The 20,707-nt window shown below is 43.7% G+C and overlaps 1 protein-coding gene across 2 annotated transcripts in view; it reads right to left on the bottom strand.

Moving 5' to 3' along the window:
* The window catches only part of mthfd1l (methylenetetrahydrofolate dehydrogenase (NADP+ dependent) 1 like), a 76,338-nt gene that overhangs the window by 29,492 nt on the left and 26,139 nt on the right, over positions 1-20,707 (bottom strand). For both annotated transcript variants that reach the window (XM_084149551.1, XM_084149552.1), the window contains exons 18-19: positions 14,677-14,745; positions 8,324-8,435 (exon numbers count right to left, since the gene is read on the bottom strand). In XM_084149551.1, the coding sequence (XP_084005677.1) occupies positions 8,324-8,435; positions 14,677-14,745 (181 nt within the window). The remainder of the gene's footprint in view (positions 1-8,323; positions 8,436-14,676; positions 14,746-20,707) is intronic.

Genomic DNA, 20,707 nt, shown 5'->3' with positions numbered 1-20,707 from the left:
CCACACACATAAACACTGTAACTAGGTGGTAAGTAGTAGTACTGTGGGTTTAGCTAGAACTAAACACACCTGATATGCCCTTAAAAGACAGTTCACTACCACTCTTTGTCCACAGGCAAAAACACATATTCCCCTCATTCTTTCACAGACAGACTGAGAATGGAGAGAAAAAAGAGAGCGAGAGAAGAGAGAAGGAGAGTAAGACAGGGAGGGGAGGATGGATAGAGAAAGATGGAAAGAGTCAGGTATGCTTTGACATAGGATTAGGCTGATTTACTCCAAAGCGTTCCACAGGCTCTTACGATTACAGATCTGCTTTCTCCTCTAACGTAACTTTTCCACAGTTCCTAGAAAGCTTCGGAACCCTGGTCTGGAGCGTGGACTCCTCCAAGCAGCAACCCTGAGGTACCAGGACCAAGGCTAGAGGCTAGAGCCAGGACCAGGGACTAGAGCCAGGACCAGGGCAAGAGGCTCGAGCCAGGACCAAGGCTAGAGGCTAGAGCCAGGACCAGGGGCTAGAGCCAGGACCAGGGCAAGAGGCTCGAGCCAGGACCAAGGCTAGAGGCTAGAGCCAGGACCAGGGCAAGAGGCTCGAGCCAGGACCAAGGCTAGAGGCTAGAGCCAGGACCAGGGCAAGAGGCTCGAGCCAGGACCAAGGCTAGAGCCAGGACCAGGGGCTGGAGCCAGGACCAGGGCAAGAGGCTCGAGCCAGGACCAGGGAAGGACTCCTCCAAGCAGCAACCCTGAGGTACCAGGGCCAGAGGCTTGAGCCAGGACCAGGGCAGGAGGCTCCTCCAAGCAGCAACCCTGAAGTACATTTGACATTTTAGTCATTTAGCAGACGCTCTTATCCAGAGTGACTTACAGTTAGTGAGTGAATACATTTTTCATACTGTACCAGGGCCAGAGGCTCGAGCCAGGACCAGGGCCAGAGACTAAAGCCAGGACTCAGGAGTAAGTGGGCCAAAGGTACTGGGAGCCAGGAACTAGTCTAAAGTTCAACCCTGGACTTGTAACTTTTGGTTTGACCAACCCTTCCCAGGAAACCAGGGATTTGAATTCCTCGCCAAAGTGTGTGTGTGTGTGTGTGCGTCCGCCCAGACTGTACAGTTGAAAAACAGCTGGCTGTCATCTTTTTGGTTACTGTGTCCGTGTGTGTTACTCGCACATCGCACTCTTAGAATTAAGGGGAACCCTGGAGACTCGAGGAACCCTGGAGTTCCTCAGGGAACCATTGCTAGTCAATGGGTTCATATTTGCACCTTTTGTTAGTTGAGGGGTTCTGGGAGGAACCTTACATCTTTCAATGTAGCAAAGGGTTCCTGGAGGTAAAGTGTATATATTGTAGCTATATCTTCTAGCGGTGGCAGCCTATCAGAAGATTTGGGGCGTGGCTTTCAAAAGTTATTTTTGGCCACCCGTGAGAGTAATTGTCATTGCTGTTCACGTGTTCAGTTGCAGAGTCAATAATAGAGCCCGACTGATAAATCGGTTGACCAATATATATATATATATATATATAAAAATAAACATATATACATATAAACATACATATATATATATACAGTGGGGAGAACAAGTATTTGATACACTGCCGATTTTGCAGGTTTTCCTACTTACGAAGCATGTAGAGGTCTGTAATTTTTATCATAGGTACACTTCAACTGTGAGAGATGGAATTGTATGATTTTTAATTAATTAATTTGCATTTTATTGCATGACATAAGTATTTGATCACCTACCAACCAGTAAGAATTCCGGCTCTCACAGACATGTTAGTTTTTTTTAAAGAAGCCCTCCTGTTCTCCACTCATTACCTGTATTAACTGCACCTGTTTGAACTCGTTACCTGTATAAAAGACACCTGTCCACACACTCAATCAAACAGACTCCAACCTCTCCACAATGGCCAAGAAGACCAGAGAGCTGTGTAAGGACATCAGGGATAAAATTGTAGACCTGCACAAGGCTGGGATGGGCTACAGGACAATTGGCAAGTAGCTTGGTGAGAAGGCAACAACTGTTGGCACAATTATTAGAAAATGGAAGAAGTTCAAGATGACGGTCAATCACCCTCGGTCTGGGGCTCCATGCAAGATCTCACCTCGTGGGGCATCAATGATCATGAGGAAGGTGAGGGATCAGCCCAGAACTACACTGCAGGACCTGGTCAATGACCTGAAGAGAGCTGGGACCACAGTCTCAAAGAAAACCATTAGTAACACACTACGCCGTCATGGATTAAAATCCTGCAGCGCACGCAAGGTCCCCCTGCTCAAGCCAGCGCATGCCCAGGCCCGTCTGAAGTTTGCCAATGACCATCTGGATGATCCAGAGGAGGAATGGGAGAAGGTCATGTGGTCTGATGAGACAAAAATAGAGCTTTTTGGTCTAAACTCCACTCGCCGTGTTTGGAGGAAGAAGAAGGATGAGTACAACCCCAAGAACACCATCCCAACCGTGAAGCATGGAGGTGGAAACATCATTCTTTGGGGATGCTTTTCTGCAAAGGGGACAGGACGACTGCACCGTATTGAGGGGAGGATGGATGGGGCCATGTATCGCGAGATCTTGGCCAACAACCTCCTTCCCTCAGTAAGAGCATTGAAGATGGGTCGTGGCTGGGTCTTCCAGCATGACAACGACCCGAAACACACAGCCAGGGCAACTAAGGAGTGGCTCCGTAAGAAGCATCTCAAGGTCCTGGAGTGGCCTAGTCAGTCTCCAGACCTGAACCCAATAGAAAATCTTTGGAGGGAGCTGAAAGTCTGTATTGCCCAGCGACAGCCCCGAAACCTGAAGGATCTGGAGAAGTTCTGTATGGAGGAGTGGGCCAAAATCCCTGCTGCAGTGTGTGCAAACCTGGTCAAGACCTACAGGAAACGTATGATCTCTGTAATTGCAAACAAAGGTTTCTGTACCAAATATTAAGTTCTGCATTTCTGATGTATCAAATACTTATGTCATGCAATAAAATGCAAATTAATTACTTAAAAATCATACAATGTGTTTTTCTGGATTTTTGTTTTAGATTCCGTCTCTCACAGTTGAAGTGTACCTATGATAAAAATTACAGACCTCTACATGCTTTGTAAGTAGGAAAACCTGCAAAATCGGCAGTGTATCAAATACTTGTTCTCCCCACTGTATATATACACACACACACACACACAGTGGTGTGAAAAAGTGTTTGCCCCTTCCTGATTTCTTATTTGTTTGCATGTTTGTCACACTTAAATGTTTCAGATCATCAAACAAATTGAAATATTAGTCAAAGATAACAAGTAAACACAAAATGTAGTTTTGAAATGAAGGTTGTTATTTTTAAGGGAAAACAAAATCCAAACCTACATGGCCCTGTGTGAAAGTGTTTGCCCCCCCTGTTATAACACAACTCAACTGTGGTTTATCACACCTGAGTTCAATTCCTCTAGCCACACCCAGGCCTGATTACTGCCACACCTGTTCTCAATCAAGGAATCACTTAAATAAGACCTGCCTGACAAAGTGAAGTAGACCAAAAGATCCTCAAAAGCTAGACATCATGCCGAGATCCAAAGAAATTCAGGAACAAATGAGAAAGAAAGTAATTGAGATCCATCAGTCTGGAAAAGGTTATAAAGCCATTTCTAAAGCTTTGGGACTCCAGCGAACCACAGTGAGAGCCATTATCCACAAATGGCGAAAACATGGAACAGTGGTGAACCTTCCCAGGAGTGGCCGGCCGACCAAAATTACCCCAAGAGCGCAGCGACGACTCATCCAAGAGGTCACAAAAGACCCCACAACAACATCCAAAGAGCTGCAGGCCTCACTTGCCTCAGTTAAGGTCAGTGTTCATGACTCCACCATAAGAAAGAGACTGGGCAAAAATGGCCTGCATGGCAGAGTTCCAAGACGAAAACCACTGCTGAGCAAAAAGAACATTAAGGCTCGTCTAATTTTTTGCCAGAAAAAATCTTAATGATCCCCAAGACCTTTGGGAAAATACTCTGTGGACTGACGAGACAAAAGTTGAACTTTTTGGAAGGTGTGTGTCCCATTACATCTGGCGTAAAAGTAACACCGCATTTCAGAAAAAGAACATCATACCAACAGTAAAATATGGTGGTGGTAGTGTGATGGTCTGGGCTTGTTTTGCTGCTTCAGGACCTGGAAGACTTGCTGTGATAAATGGAACCATGAATTCTGCTGTCTACCAAAAAATCCTGAAGGAGAATGTCCGGCCATCTGTTCGTGACCTCAAGCTGAAGCGAACTTGGGTTCTGCAGCAGGACAATGATCCAAAACACACCAGCAAGTCCACCTCTGAATGGCTGAAGAAAAACAAAATTAACACTTTGGAGTGGCCTAGTCAAAGTCCTGACCTGAATCCTATTGAGATGCTGTGGCATGACCTTAAAAAGGCAGTTCATGCTCGAAAACCCTCCAATGTGGCTGAATTACAACAATTCTGCAAAGATGAGTGGGCCAAAATTCCTCCACAGCGCTGTAAAAGACTCATTGCAAGTTATCGCAATCGCTTGATTGCAGTTGTTGCTGCTAAGGGTGGCCCAACCAGTTATTAGGTTGTAGGGGGCAATCACTTTTTCACACAGGGCCATGTGGGTTTGGATTTTGTTTTCCCTTAATAATAACAACCTTCATTTCAAAACTGCATTTTGTGTTTCCTTGTGTTATCTTTGACTAATATAAAAATGTGTTTGATGATCAAACATTTAAGTGTGACAAACATGCAAACAAATAAGAAATCAGGAAGGGGGCAAACACTTTTTCACACCACTGTATATATTTGTATCTGTATTTATTCCACAGATAAAGCGCCGATATTATTGACATAGAAGAAACAAATACGTCTGCTCATTTGCAAAAAAAAAATGTATGCCTGAAGAAGGCGCTCTACGAGCTGCTCATTGAACATCATTCAGCCCTAGGTCACAACGTGAGATGGTAGGCATGGTGGTTTGACGGAGCTAGCTAGCTAGCTAGCTAGCTAGCAAGCAAGCAAGCAAGCAATCTGTGCTACTTATGTACTAACACTGGACTGGCGCCAAAATGAACATTCATCCTTGATACAAAAATAACACTGTTACTGTCTGGGCCTATTATGTTAGCTAGTGGGCTTATTTAGTTAGTTTTCCAAAATATACAATCTGCAAAAAGCAAGTCAGTTGGCACATATCTATCATTCAGGCCATGTGCTTGCATTCATGATGAGATAAGTAGCTAACGGTTAGCTGGCTAGCTAAATTAGACCGTGTGACTAAAACCAGTGAGGCAAGCATGTCTGCATAAACGTTTTCAGTCATCAGTGCATGCCATTTGCAGTTGAAATGTATAGCCAATACAGTTTGTATTGAATAACAGAGTAATGTACATACAGTGCCTTCAGAAAGTATTCACAACCCTTACATTTTCCACATTTTGTGTTACACAGTGGGATTAAAATTGAATTAATTGCATTTTTTTGTCAGCGATCTACACAAGATACTCAAATGTCAAAGTGGAAGAAAAATTCTACCATTTGTGAAACATTTATGAAAAATAAAACACTAATATACTGTATCTTGATTAGATAAGTATTCAACCCCCTGAGTCAATAGATGTTAGAATCACCTTTCGCAGCGATTACAGCTGTGAGTCTTTCTGGGTAAGTCTCTAAGAGCTATCCACACCTGGATTGCGCAACATTTGGCCATTCTTTTTCCCCAAAATTCTTCAAGCTCTGTCAAATTGGTTGTTGATCATTGCTAGACAACCATTTTCAGGTCTTGCCATAGATTTTCAAGCAGATGTAAGTCAAAACTGTAACTCGGCCACTCAGGAACATTCACTCTCTTCTTGGTAAGCAACTCCAGCATAGATTTGGCCTTGTGTTTTAGGTTATTGTCCTGCTGAAAGGTGAATTCATCTCCCAGTGTCTGGTGGAAAGCAGACTGAACCAGGTTTTCACTTGTGCTTTTTTAATCCTGAAAAACTCCTCAGTCCTTAATGATTACAAGCATACCCATAACATGATGCAGCCACCACTATGCTTGGAAATATGTATAGTGGTACTCAGCAATGTGTTGTTTGGGGCAAATCCAATACATAACACTTTGTATTCAGGGCAAAAAGTTGATTGCTTTGCGATAATCTTTGCACTATTACTTTAGTGCCTTATTGCAAACAGGATGCATGTTTTGGAATATTTTTATTCTGTACAGGCTTCCTTATTTTCACTCTGTCAAATAGGTTAGTATTGTGGAGTAACTTCAATGTTGTTGATCCATCCTCAGTTTTCTTCAATCACAGCCTTTAAACTCTGTTTTAAAGTCACCATTGGCCACCATTGTGAAATCCCTGAGCGGTTTCCTTCCTCTCCGGCAATGGAGTTAGGACGGACGCCTGTATCTTTGTAGTGACTGGGTGTATTGATACACCATCCAAAGTGTAATTAATAACTTCTCCATGCTCAAAGGGATATTCAATGTCTGCTTTTTTTTATTTTTACCCATGCAACTTATTGTGACTTAATCACTCCTATAAACTCCTTGCCATAGCAAAGGGGTTGAAAACTTATTGACTCAAGACATTTCAACTTTTCATTTTTTTTATTAATTTGTAAAAATTTCAAAAACATAATTCCACTTTGACATTATGGGGTATGAATACTTTCTGAAGGCACTGTATGGTTTCTCTAAGAAAACCTTTTTATAATGAACAGCTAGCTTGTCATAGGTTGCCATAAAGTGTTTGTTTACATGACCTTTGACTGTTGTAAACACTAGTAAATCTACTCAAAACAAAAGCTAACGCTGACACATAGTGGTGACATGACGAACGACATGTTAATGCATTTCAATGCTTATTTGTGAACACTGCGGTTTCCGATTTACTTTGAGACTAAGTTTAATTCATTCAGCCAGCCACCCCTTCTGGTGGTTTAGCACAAACACTTTTGCATACTTCTAATCCACTGCCATAGACAGACACATCTTTAAGTCGTACCTAAGAACGTAAACAAGTTTTGTATTTACTGTCTTATTTAGAGAATATACACTGAGTATACAAAACATTAGGAACACCTTTAAGGGACACTTAAGTGTGAAAAACCCAGCAGCGTTTGCAGTTCTTGACACAAACCAGTGTGCCTGGCACCTACTACCATACCCCGTTCAAAGGCACTTAAATCTTTTGTCTTGCCCATTCACCCTCTGAATGGCACACAATTGTCGCAAGGCTTAAAAATCCTTCTTTATCCTGTCTCCTCTCCTTCATTTACATTTTTACATTTTAGTCATTTAGCCGCTCTTATCCAGAGCGACTTAAAGTTAGTGAGTGCATACATACTTTTTTTTACATTTTTCATACTGGCCCCCCGTGGGAATCGAACTCACAACCCTGGCGTTGCAAACGCCATGCTCTACCAACTGAGCTACATCCCTGCCGGCCATTCCCTCCCCTACCCTGGACGACGCTGCGCCAATCGTGCGCCGCCCCATGGATCTCCCGGTCGCGGCCGGCCACGACAGAGCCTGGATTCGAACCAGGATCTCTAGTGGCACAGCTAGCACTGCGATGCAGTGCCTTAGACCACTGCGCCACTTCATCTACACTGATTGAAGTGGATTTAAAAAGTGACATCAATAAGGGATCATAGCTTTCACCTGGTCAGTCTATCATGGAAAGAGCCGGTGTTCATAATGTTTTGTTCACTCATTGTAGTTGCTTTTTGGTGGATATCCTGTAAACCACAAATAAAATGTCCTTAAATAATGTAAAATTTAATATTTTGTTAAGAAATCATAATTTAGAGTACCTGTTCATCCTTTACAGCACAATGTGTGCACAAAAAGGTCAGTTTTTCATTCCACCTCTAAAACACAATATCGGCAGATATATCGGTAATCAGTGACTTTTGCCTCCCTAAAATCGATATCATATCGGACCCAAAAATCCCATATCGGTCAGGCTCTAGTCAATAAAGGTTACGCCTGTACACTGCTAGCTCTGCCGGACATAAGTGCATGTGATACTAAAGAGCCAAGTAGCATTCCATTGTTACAATAGTCACCATTTTGTTACAACATAATATTGATAATAATTATGATACTGAAACACTAATATAATACATTTACTATAATAATAATCATCATGTCAATGACCGTAATAATATATTATTAAAAAAGTTAAACATTTAACCCCTGCCCTCACAAAAAGGTGCCTGTTTGAACCTTTACAAATGAACTGAAAGGGTTCCCAAACAGTAGCAATCATTTTGAGCACCAAAAGGTTCCTTGAGGCTCCTTTTCTTCTAAGAGTGTGCACTGAGGACACTTACCTACAAAACCTTCCTCTCCGACCAGCTTCAGTGCAAGCTTGTCTGCCAGCACAGAGGAGTTGCCATGGGCGATGTTGGCAAACGGCCCCGCGTGGACAAACACTGGAGAACCCTAGAACCACAGAAGGGCACAATTTTGTATATATATAAAAAAAGTAACTTACTATCAAACCCAGCACAAACAAACAAAAATGTAAGCTGTACCTCTACACTAATTTGCATTCTAAAACTACATCATTGAGTTTCAGGACTGCATATTTGTCTAAACATTATTTGTCTACACAGCAGCTGCAGGTTAAGAGCTGGGAGGCACTAGTAGTGCAAAGTGCCAGTATTAATACACCGAGCAAACCCCTTCAGCCATTGGACTATTTCTATAACAGTATACAAGGTCAAATACAACTTCCGAGGAAGAGAATTGCTAACACCTCACTCGAAATACTCTGAGGAAAGTCTGGGAGAGGGGAAAAGCTGGGTGAGGGGGAAACTCAGAGAATAGGAAAACTGGAAGGTGAGAGTAGAAACGCTTTAGCCATTGTTTTGTCGTGTGACAGGGCAGTATCACAGAGCACTAAAATCACTTGTTTAATGAGCCTCTGACACATGCTTTATAAAGCATTTACTTAAATCGGAGAGGGAGAAAAGAGCACAGAGGGAGAGAATGAGTGTGTGATTGTATTGAGAGAAAGAGAAAAATAGAAAATAGAGAGATAAATCAGTAGATTAAAAATGCCCATTTGAATAGGTATCCTGTTGCTGTTACCACCCTTTCCATTGTGTGCCCTGTCTCTGACCCTGTAGGAAAGCTAGCATACGTCACATAAAAGGTGAATCTCTGTGTGTGATGACAACCCCTGAACTCTGATTGGAGCCTGATTGGGTGTTGCGTCATTCCCCCCCCCGGAAACACATTCAGGAAATGAAACCACCGGCTCTCACAAATGAAACGGGAAATTAATAAAATAAAAAGGCAATTGTGTCAGTTCTCCATTCGGTTGAAAATAAACGATAGGAAGAGAGGATTAAACACACCCAGGGAGAAGGGATGGAGATAAACACAGGAAGGAGATCGTTTCATCATTTCCCTTTTTCACACCTCTCTCTCTTCAAACACTACACCATCAGCATCACACTCAAAGGTCAAAGGTTAGACTGGGGTCAATCAGGTGTCAAAACTAAGACTGATTGGTCCATTTAATCATGATCCACTCATTTAGACTGTAGTTCTTAGTGTTCATTGAAGGGAGTGATTACATGTTTCATACTTGGATGTAGTGCAGTACAACTAAACCCTGATGCCTGTACCAATCCGACATACGAGTACCTATTACTCCACTGTCACTGTTTTGAACCGGTGAGGAACAAGTGGAGGATGAGAGGAGTGGAGGATGAAGGAGCCAGGGGGTGTACGTGCGTATGTGTGTTGTGGATGGAGCATTACTCTTTCATCATTTGCAGTCACATCTGTGTAAACAACACCGAACTCTCCTCACCAGGCCATCATTAGCAGTGCCAAGCTGAAGACATCACTCCTATGTGTCTGTATGTACAGTGCCTTCAGAAAGTATTCACACCGCTTTACTTTTTCCTTATTTTCTTGTGTTACAGCCTGAATTTAAAATAGATTAAATTGAGATTGACAATGACTCTACATTTTACATTTACATTGTAGTCATTTAGCAGACGCTCTTATCCAGAGCGACTTACAGTTAGTGAGTGCATACATTTTTATTTTTTATACTGGAATCGAACCCACAACCCTGGCGTTGCAAATGCCATGCTCTACCAACTGAGCTACATCCCTGTTTGTTTTGCTTGTGTTTCAGATTATTTTGTGCCTAATGGAAATTAATGGTAAATAATGTATTGTGTCATTTTGGAGTCACTTTTATTGTAAATAAGAATAGAAAATGTTTCTAAACACTTACCATTAATACGGATAGTCCTGAATGAGTCGTGAATTAGATAAATTGCTGTCCAAAGGACTGTGTGTGTGTGTGTGTTATATTTGCGAGGCTGTGTCACGTTCGTTGAAGGACGGGTCAGACCAAGGCGCAGCGTGAAATGCATACATGTTTATTTAAACGATAAACACACGAACAAAACAACAAACCAACAAACCAACGTAACGTGAAATCCTCAGGCTAAACACAAAACAAGCCTACACACGGAACAAGATCCCACAACTAATGAGTGCCAACAGGTTGCCTAAGTATGATCCCCAATCAGAGACAACGAGCGACAGGTGCCTCTGATTGGGAATCACACACGGCCAAACATAGAAACACACAACATAGAAATACTAAGATAGATATCCACACCCTGACTCAACATACAAGAGTCCCATAAGTCAGTGCGTGACAGTACCCCCCCCCCCCCCAAAGGTGCGGACTCCGACCGCACAAACCTTACATAACAGGGTAGGGTCCGGGTGGGCATTCCGCCTCGGAGGCGGATCCGGCTCCGGGCGTGACGACCACATTCTCTCAGCCTCCCCGTTGCGCCCCTGGTCTGGACCTCGGCGCGCTGCTTCCCCTCTCCTTCCTCCCACGATACACCAAGCCCTGTCTGGACCCTGGTGTGGGAGTCCCCGAACCTGGAGAGGGGCTGACGTCTGGGTCTGGACTGGAGCCGTTGACCGGAGCTAGACCGGGCACCGGTGGAGCGGACTGCTCTGGCTCCGGAGTGAAGCTGCTGACCGGAGCTGGACTGAACCCCGGTGGAGCGGACTGCTCTGGCTCCGGAGTGAAGCTGCTGACCGGAGCTGGACTGTGCACCGGTGGAGCGGACTGCTCTGGCTCCGGAGTGAAGCTGCTGACCGGAGCTGGACTGAACCCCGGTGGAGCGGACTGCTCTGGCTCCGGAGTGAAGCAGCTGACCGGTGCCTGGGCACGGGCCGTGCCGGACTGGACACACGCACCACTGGTCTGGTGCGAGGAGCAGGCACGGGCCGGACCGGACTAGGAACACGCACCACAGGTCTGGTGCGAGGAGCAGGAACGGGCCGAGCCAGACTGGGAACACGCACCACTGGCTTGGTGCGAGGAACAGGAACGGGCCGGGCCGGACTGTGGAGGCGGACTGGAGGTCTGGAGCGGAGAGCTGGCACAACCCGTCCTGGCTGGATGCCTACTTCCGCACAGTACGTGTGTGGCATTAGCACAGGACGCACTGGGCTGTGCACGCGCACTGGCGATACAGTACGTAGAACCGGCGCAGGATATGCTGGACCGAGGAGGCGTACTGGAGACCAGGAGCGTTGAGCCGGCACACCCCGTCCTGGCTGGATGCCCATTTTCGCACGGAACGTGCATGGTGCTAGCACAGGACGTACTGGACTGTGCCGGGGCTCTGGCGACACAGTGCGTAGCTCCGCATAACACGGAGCCTGCACGGTCACACGCTTCCTAGCGTGAGTACGGGGAGTTGGCTCTGCTCTGAACCCAGGCTCCGCCAACCACCCCGTGAGCCCCCAAATTGTTTTTTCTTGGGGCTGCTTCTCGGGCTTTCGTCGTGACCGCGTCCTCTTGGGTCGCCGTTTCTCCTCTCCTGCCTGGGCTTCCTCCTTCGCCCAGGGTCCGCTATCGGCTACTCTCTCCTTCTCCACCCTCATCCCTTTCAGGGCCTCCATCTGCATGGCCAGATCCTCTCTTATCTCCCTCCAAGTCCATACTCTCTGCTCCTCCTGGGCACGCTGCTTGGTCCATTGGTGGTGGGATCTTCTGTCACGTTCGTTGAAGGACGGGTCAGACCAAGGCGCAGCGTGAAATGCATACATGTTTATTTAAACGATAAACACACGAACAAAACAACAAACCAACGTAACTTGAAGTCCTCAGGCTAAACACAAAACAAGCCTACACACGGAACAAGATCCCACAACTAATGAGTGCCAACAGGCTGCCTAAGTATGATCCCCAATCAGATACAACGAGCGACAGCTGCCTCTGATTGGTAATCACACCCGGCCAAACATAGAAACACACAACATAGAAATACTAACATAGATATCCACACCCTGACTCAACATACAAGAGTCCCATAAGTCAGGGCGTGACAGGCAGAGAGCATCATTTACAAAGCCTCAGAGAGTAGGAACCCACCCCACCCCGTTGCAGCAGTACCAAACTCACCAGGGCCATAACACCAGCCCAGATGACCTCATAGCATCCTCCATAAAACACTATCTACAGCACAGCACAGCAGGACCTGCACTGGATCAGAGGAGACCACCTTGTTGACATTGAACAGGCATGTTTGTGTGCATGGTGTTTGTACTGTATGTAAACAGTAGATAAGAGGCAGTATATGTGTGTGTGTTTCAGTCAGACCCCACTTACAGTATGTTGGCCGTTTTAGAACACACATACAGTAATCATGGCCCTCTCGACTACAGACACTTACAGTGAGGCAACTAATACTTTCCTCCTATATCTCTTTACAGACCCTGCTCCATCTGTGAAAACATACATATGCACGCACACACACACACACACACACACAAGGGCACAGAGAGCCTAGCTAAACTGAACATTCCCACGGACACATTAGGCCTGGTCCATCCCGATATGCATCCCCCCTCCAGAAACACAGGAAAGACAGACAGGAAAAGTTCCACAAAACAGGACTCCAACATTTCCTCCCAAAACATAAAACCAATCTCTGCAACACCACTCTCTCCCCCCTCCGCCCCAAAACAAAAACCTAATCCCTATTCAACCCCACACCCTGAAAACATACAACCACTCCAGAAACCACCTCCCAAAACAAAAAAGTAGCTAACCAACATCTCCTACTTTCCCAGGTTTGAGGGCATTATTGCTTCTATAAAACGGTTGCCAACATATTTATAAAAATACTAATGACATTTTTTACATTACATTTACGTCATTTAGCAGACGCTCTTATCCAGAGCGACTTACAGTTAGTGAGTGCATACATAAAAAAAAAAAATTATACTGGCCCCCCGTGGTAACAAGTACATTTGTTTTTACATGCGGAGGTTGCTGCCCATACGGTCTGGTCGTTAGTTATTTTCTGATGTTTTGACCTAGTCGTTAATTCTAATAATTGTATTCATGCGACGTTGCCATGGAAATAAAAAATCATTGGCCTTTAGCTAGCTAGCAGAGACTCAATGATGATGAGAGACAAGAACGTCAATAAATAATGATTTAATAAATACCCAATAGGCCTACATAGGCTGCACTGCGCTGGTTAATGAATGAACGGAATTCTGAGTGTTTACGGTTTCCATGGAGAATTATTGGTTTCACATTAATTCTTGGGCTAGCTAGGCTACCGGTACTGGAGAGATCGCATTTGTAAAATGACACATTGTTGCACAGGTCATAAGGCAGACAGGTAGATTTATACAGCCCCCAACTTTTAAACCAAATAGTAGTATTTAAAGATAATGTGTAGATGCTTTATTACAGAGGGAGATTAAGTTTATGAATTTCCTGCCTGGGCTGCGGGACAGTGGAATTATGACATTAACACGTCATGGTATTTTGCCATGAGTCCCACAACTCCCGCATATCAACCAATCAGCATACAGGATCCAAACAACCCATTTTATAATTCAGAATAACCCTTTTGAGTGAATTGGACTGTTGTACATTGTGATTTCCATTGTGTTGTCATTAAAACATTCAATATTATTTACAATCATTCAATTAGAATTAATTCTACAGTTCTCATTGTGATGTAATCAATTAGAATGTTCAACAATGGAAGGCATAATGACATTGCTGCTCTACAGACGGTTCCAGAGCCTCTCCCTACAGACACACAGCCAGCCCCACCTGTCAGAGAGGGCCAGATCCAGATGTGATCCAGCTCTTTATCAGTTTAATCATTCAGTCCATCAGCCCTAATCTCCATCTCTATTCCTCCATCGCCCCAGAGAGTATCGGGTATGGGCGTTTCCACTACCATGGGCCAGTCAGAGGTCACACATGTGTGTGTGTGTGTGTCTGAGTATATGCGTTCATGTCACAGAGCACAATGAGGCAGATGTATGGAGAGGCAGGGTAAATGTATGGACCATCACACCCAACCTCAACTGATTGCTCTTCAGTTCAATACTAACACCTGCTCTTAGCTCACAGCTACACCCAATTCCCAATCTCTAGGAATTTGAAAGCTTTCTAGGAACCTGGAATGTGTAAATATAAGAGGATTGGACAGGTGTTAATAAAATGGCAAAAGTAAAAAAAACTAAATGCTCTGATCGCCTACGTGGAATTTTCTGGATATTCCTGACCAACAGTGCAGTCATCGTTGTCCCATCTCTATTCTGTTTTCATCTCATGCTTGGACAGAAATGAGGATGTGTGGTAGAGACTCACTTCTAGCGTCTGCATGAGGGTAGGCTTGATGGCATCCTTCATCAGCACCGCAAGTGCTCCACTCACACCCTGAGAGAGAGAAAGAGAAGTTGTTAGTGCTGATATTCTTGAAGGGATTTTCCAGTATCCTACCAATAAAATAACCAGTAAGCATGCAAACCACACAATAAAATGCCTGTTAAAGCACTTCAATGGCATTTACTCCAAAACCAATCTTTCTATACACACATCAATGACACACACACACACAGCCCATCCCCTGCTTATCATCATTCCCAGAATCCATTCTGGCCTGGTGGGGTGTTTTTCATTCACGGATAATCAGGAATGCCGCAGTAACAGAATATGGGATCCTCCTCAGTGAGCCAGGCCTTTATGGCTCTACAACAACACCACCACATCCGGCTGGGGGGGAAATCAGAGCCACCTGGGCCAACATGGCTCCACAGGGGAGGCTACAGCTATTTTTTCAAGAGCAGTTGGCGGCCATTTTGGGTCAAATGAGATCCATGTTGCGCGCTCAAGCTCCTCTGTCTCCTGAGAGGCCCAGCAACCACCCTGCTTAGTCTCCATAATGGCAGGGACATGCACCTGGAGGACATGATAGTTGAGGGTCGCTAGGGGTTAAATCCCTACAAAACCTGGAGTGGAAACTACTTTTAACCTATAATAACACCATAAACTTAACCTCTAAAAGGAAAGGTTCATCCATTTTGAATGTTCTATTGTTTTTGTGCATCTCTGAGATCTATCGATTCCCTGGGTCATTTCCTGTTTTAATTTGTATCTGAGTTATTGGCATTCAAGCAGGCAGAAATCCAGCCAGTATGACATAGCACTGTGATAAAGTCGCTCTCACTACACTGAAAGTTTATAGGAATACAACTTTTAGATCGCGTAAAAACGTATATCATACATGTCAGATCTTAATACTGGCCAATGTAATAACTCGGGAGGATGCCTTCCCTTGAACGAGCCATTGATCATATTTTTGCAATATTCCTACCTAGGGCTGTGGCGGTCATGAAATTCTGTCAGCCGGTTATTGTCATGCAAAAGCCTGCTGGTCTCAAGGTAATTGACCATTAATTAACATTAACACCTTTAGCATCTCCAGGCCTCCACACATACAAGCTGCTGATGTGCTCTTTTGGAACATCTACATAAAAAAAAAAAGTATAATAAATCAATTTAATAATGTACACCATCACAATAAATCTATTATTTATTTTAGTCAGGTCTAAAGAAACATGATATGAAGAAAATGTATTTCAGAAGAACAGAATACCAGTTGGCCTACTGTATGTCTGGCTATCCTCCATGCCATAGGCTTGTTCATTTAACTGACAAGATATGGTTATAAGTCCCGTGCCATTATTTTATGTTATATGATTTTATAGTAAGAAGATTATAACTGAACTTAGCTGCAATAAATAGAAAGGATATTTTCCCCATTATGGAGCGAGTGCGCATTTGAAGTGGCTATACAGTGGGGGGAAAAAGTATTTAGTCAGCCACCAATTGTGCAAGTTCTCCCACTTAAAAAGATGAGAGAGGCCTGTAATTTTCATCATAGGTACACGTCAACTATGACAGACAAATTGAGGAAAAAAATTCCAGAAAATCACATTGTAGGATTTTTAATGAATTTATTTGCAAATTATGGTGGAAAATAAGTATTTGGTCACCTACAAACAAGCAAGATTTCTGGCTCTCACAGACCTGTAACTTCTTATTTAAGAGGCTCCTCTGTCCTCCACTCGTTACCTGTATTAATGGCACCTGTTTGAACTTGTTATCAGTATAAAAGACACCTGTCCACAACCTCAAACAGTCACACTCCAAACTCCACTATGGCCAAGACCAAAGAGCTGTCAAAGGACACCAGAAACAAAATTGTAGACCTGCACCAGGCTGGGAAGACTGAATCTGCAATAGGTAAGCAGCTTGGTTTGAAGAAATCAACTGTGGGAGCAATTATTAGCAAATGGAAGACAAACAAGACCACTGATAATCTCCCTCGATCTGGGGCTCCACGCAAGATCTCACCCCGTGGGGTCAAAATGATCACAAGAACGATGAGCAAAAATCCCAGAACCACACAGGGGGACCTAGTGAATGACCTGCAGAGAGCTGGGACCAAAGTAACAAAGCCTACCATCAGTAACACACTACGCCGCCAGGGACTCAAATCCTGCAGTGCCAGACGTGTCCCCCTGCTTAAGCCAGTACATGTCCAGGCCCGTCTGAAGTTTGCTAGAGTGCATTTGGATGATCCAGAAGAGGATTGGGAGAATGTCATATGGTCAGATGAAACCAAAATAGAACTTTTTGGTAAAAATTCAACTCGTCGTGTTTGGAGGACAAAGAATGCTGAGTTGCATCCAAAGAACACCATACCTACTGTGAAGCATGGGGGTGGAAACATCATGCTTTGGGGCTGTTTTTCTGCAAAGGGACCAGGACGACTGATCCGTGTAAAGGAAAGAATGAATGGGGCCATGTATCGTGAGATTTTGAGTGAAAACCTCCTTCCATCAGCAAGGGCATTGAAGATGAAACGTGGCTGGGTCTTTCAGCATGACAATGATCCCAAACACACCGCCCGGGCAACGAAGGATTGGCTTCGTAAGAAGCATTTCAAGGTCCTGGAGTGGCCTAGCCAGACTCCAGATCTCAACCCCATAGAAAATCTTTGGAGGGAGTTGAAAGTCTGTGTTGCCCAGCGACATCCCCAAAACATCACTGCTCTAGAGGAGATCTGCATGGAGGAATAGGCCAAAATACCAGCAACAGTGTGTGAAAACCTTGTGAAGACTTACAGAAAACGTTTGACCTGTGTCATTGCCAACAAAGGGTATATAACAAAGTATTGAGAAACTTTTGTTATTGACCAAATACTTATTTTCCACCATAATTTGCTAATAAATTCATTAAAAATCCTACAATGTGATTTTCTGGATTTGTTTTTCTCATTTTGTCTGTCATAGTTGACGTGTACCTATGATGAAAATTACAGGCCTCTCTCATCTTTTTAAGTGGGAGAACTTGCACAATTGGTGGCTGACTAAATACTTTTTCCCCCCACTGTATGTCTTCCATTTCCTAATAATTGCTCCCACAGTTGATTTCTTCAAACCAAGCTGCTTACCTATTGCAGATTCAGTCTTCCCAGCCTGGTACAGGTCTACAATTTTGTTTCTGGTGTCCTTTGACAGCTCTTTGGTCTTGGCCATAGTGGAGTTTGGAGTGTGACTGTTTGAGGTTGTGGACAGGTGTCTTTTATACTGATAACAAGTTCAAACAGGTGCCATTAATACAGGTAACGAGTGGAGGACAGAGGAGCCTCTTAAATAAGAAGTTACAGATCTGTGAGAGCCAGAATTCTTGCTTGTTTGTAGGTGACCAAATACTTATTTTCCACCATAATTTGCTAATAAATTCATTAAAAATCCTACAATGTGATTTTCTGGATTTTTTTTCCTCAATTTGTCTGTCATAGTTGACGTGTACCTATGATGAAAATGACAGGCCTCTCTCATCTTTTTAAGTGGGAGAACTTGCACAATTGGTGGCTGACTAAATACTTTTTTCCCCCACTGTATAAGCGTAAAAGTGAACACTTGAAACAGGTCCTATATGCTAGATTTAGAGTTATTTGGCAACTTTACATTTTTACATTTACATTTTAGTCATTTAGCAGACGCTCTTATCCAGAGCGACTTACAGTTAGTGCATACATTATTTTATCGAACCCACAACCCTGGCGTTGCAAACGCCATGCTCTACCAACTGAGCTACATCCCCTGCCGGCCAAATCCCTCCCCTACCCTGGACGACGCTGGGCCAATTGTGCGCGCCGCCCCATGGGTTTCACTTTAGTTGTGAATGAAACAAACCTTAGAATGTCTTAGAAATCAAAACATATATGGGCTGCATGGAGCGACTATCGGCTATTGATGATTTGAGATAGAAGCAAAAAAGCTTGTGCTCTGTTCCTTGCCTCAGGCTGCACAGCTGTTCTCTCATCAAGTGATTTTCACCCATCAGACTATTTCTCAATTTAATTTTGTCTTTACTAATATGTCAAATTAGTTTAGATTTAGAATGGGGCATTATCAAACGGGCAAGTACGGGGTCAGGGGAAAAAATACATTTAATCTGTATGCACTCGAATAGTGAATGGAGGCCGTGAGCTTTCCCACTGGTCCGTTTTGTAGGCTACTTCGGTTTTATAGCGGAGCATAATATGAGCAGCTGAGAAATAAATACAAGAACACTTATTTCTCGCTGCCCGACAGGTGATGTTCCACCCAAACTCTGTATTACATTTACATTTTAGTCATTCAGTTAGTGAGTGCATACATTATTTTGGGAATTTAACCCACAACCCTGGCGTTGCAAACGTGCTCTACCAACTGAGCTACATCCCTGCCGGCCATTCCCTCCCCTACCCTGGACGACGCTGGGCTGATTGTGCGCCGCCCCATGGGTCTCCCTGTCGCGGCCAGCTACGACAGAGCCTGGATTCGAACCAGGATCTCTAGTGGCACAGCCTTAGACCACTGCGCCACTCGGGAGTTGTATGCCATGGGCTCTCCAACCTTGGGAAAAGTGAAAATCTGTTCGGGAACATCGATAGTAACATGTTTTCGCAATGAAACACATTTAACTAAACTGTTTACAGCCCGTCTACGCGCTCGAGAAAGGAATAAAGGAGAGAGAGGAGACGGAAACACACGGTGGTGAGATATTCTGTAGCTAAAAGGTAATGTGTCACCCAATTAATTATGAAAATATAAAAAAAATCCCTATTACTAGGCTATTCAAAATACAAATTCACTAATTGTAGGCTAACTGTAAGCCGCCCTGCACTATCAATTAACTAACAGCATCGCCTATGGCTATACATTCTCTCCCAGACTCATGGATATACATTTAGGAGCGTAGCATAAGGTAACCAGTCCATCCAGTATGCATAATAATACAGTTCACACTCAAAGGATAGACTAATGATGTACCAAAGACATCTTAAATCAGTTTTGTTGTATGTTTTTCTGCAATGCGTAATATGCAGTAGGCTATGTATTGTATAATGGCACAATCATCATTTTAATTCAGTTTTGTTTTTGGGCTTGGGCTCATATGCATAAGCTCTGGGTGTTTTGAATTAATCATCACCTTAGAAAGATCTGTCCATTTCGTTGACACTGTTTCAACCTGCTGTTGAACTTCTTTCTTCAAATTGATCATCACAGTGAGGTGAGTTTTAAAAAGTATGATAGGCTGTTTTGATGATAATTGTTTGATGTGATTTTCGATTGCATTTGCACTGTTCTCAAAAGTGAAGACAAACGCGATTATGCATGTAATGCTTTATTATAAAGGAGCATTTTTTAAATGGGGAAAATTATCTTCCCCAAACTTGAAACTCACGCGCAGCCTATGTATGCCAGTTAGGCTCTACACCTGTTATAAAGCAGATTAATGTGCTTAATTTTAAGAAGTTATTTTGAACTTTAGCTGTGATACAAACCTTATGGTCCTCTGTAGCTCAGCTGGTAGAGCACGGCGCTTGTAACGCCAAGGTAGTGGGTTCGATCCCCGGGACCACCCATACACAAAAATGTATGCACGCACGACTGTAAGTCGCTTTGGATAAAAGCGTCTGCTAAATGGCATATTATTATTATTATTATAAAACATACAGGTCTATGGGCTAGGCTACATGAGGTGTTCCACTATGATACAAATAAATAAAAAAGGCAAGCGGTTTCATCATTCAAAAGTGATAATGCATCATTCACAAGTGATGGGCTAATATTGTCACCCATCAGACTATTCTTAATTTAATGTTGTCTTGACATATACGTGTGAAATTAGTTTTGAGTTAGAACAGACCATTTTCATGCACCTGTCTCGGAACAGGGGCATGGGGGAAAAAAATATATGTAATCTATGCACTTTTCCCGTGGTTCAATTTCATGCCAGCCAGGTAGGCTATACTCCTGTTGTAAAGTGAGGCAATGTG

The sequence above is a fragment of the Coregonus lavaretus genome (genome assembly GCF_964263955.1).
Source record: "Coregonus lavaretus genome assembly, chromosome: 31".
Lineage (NCBI taxonomy): Eukaryota > Metazoa > Chordata > Actinopteri > Salmoniformes > Salmonidae > Coregonus > Coregonus lavaretus.
The sequence above is the reverse complement of the archived record's forward strand: the minus strand, read 5'-3'. Positions and strand labels throughout refer to the sequence as shown.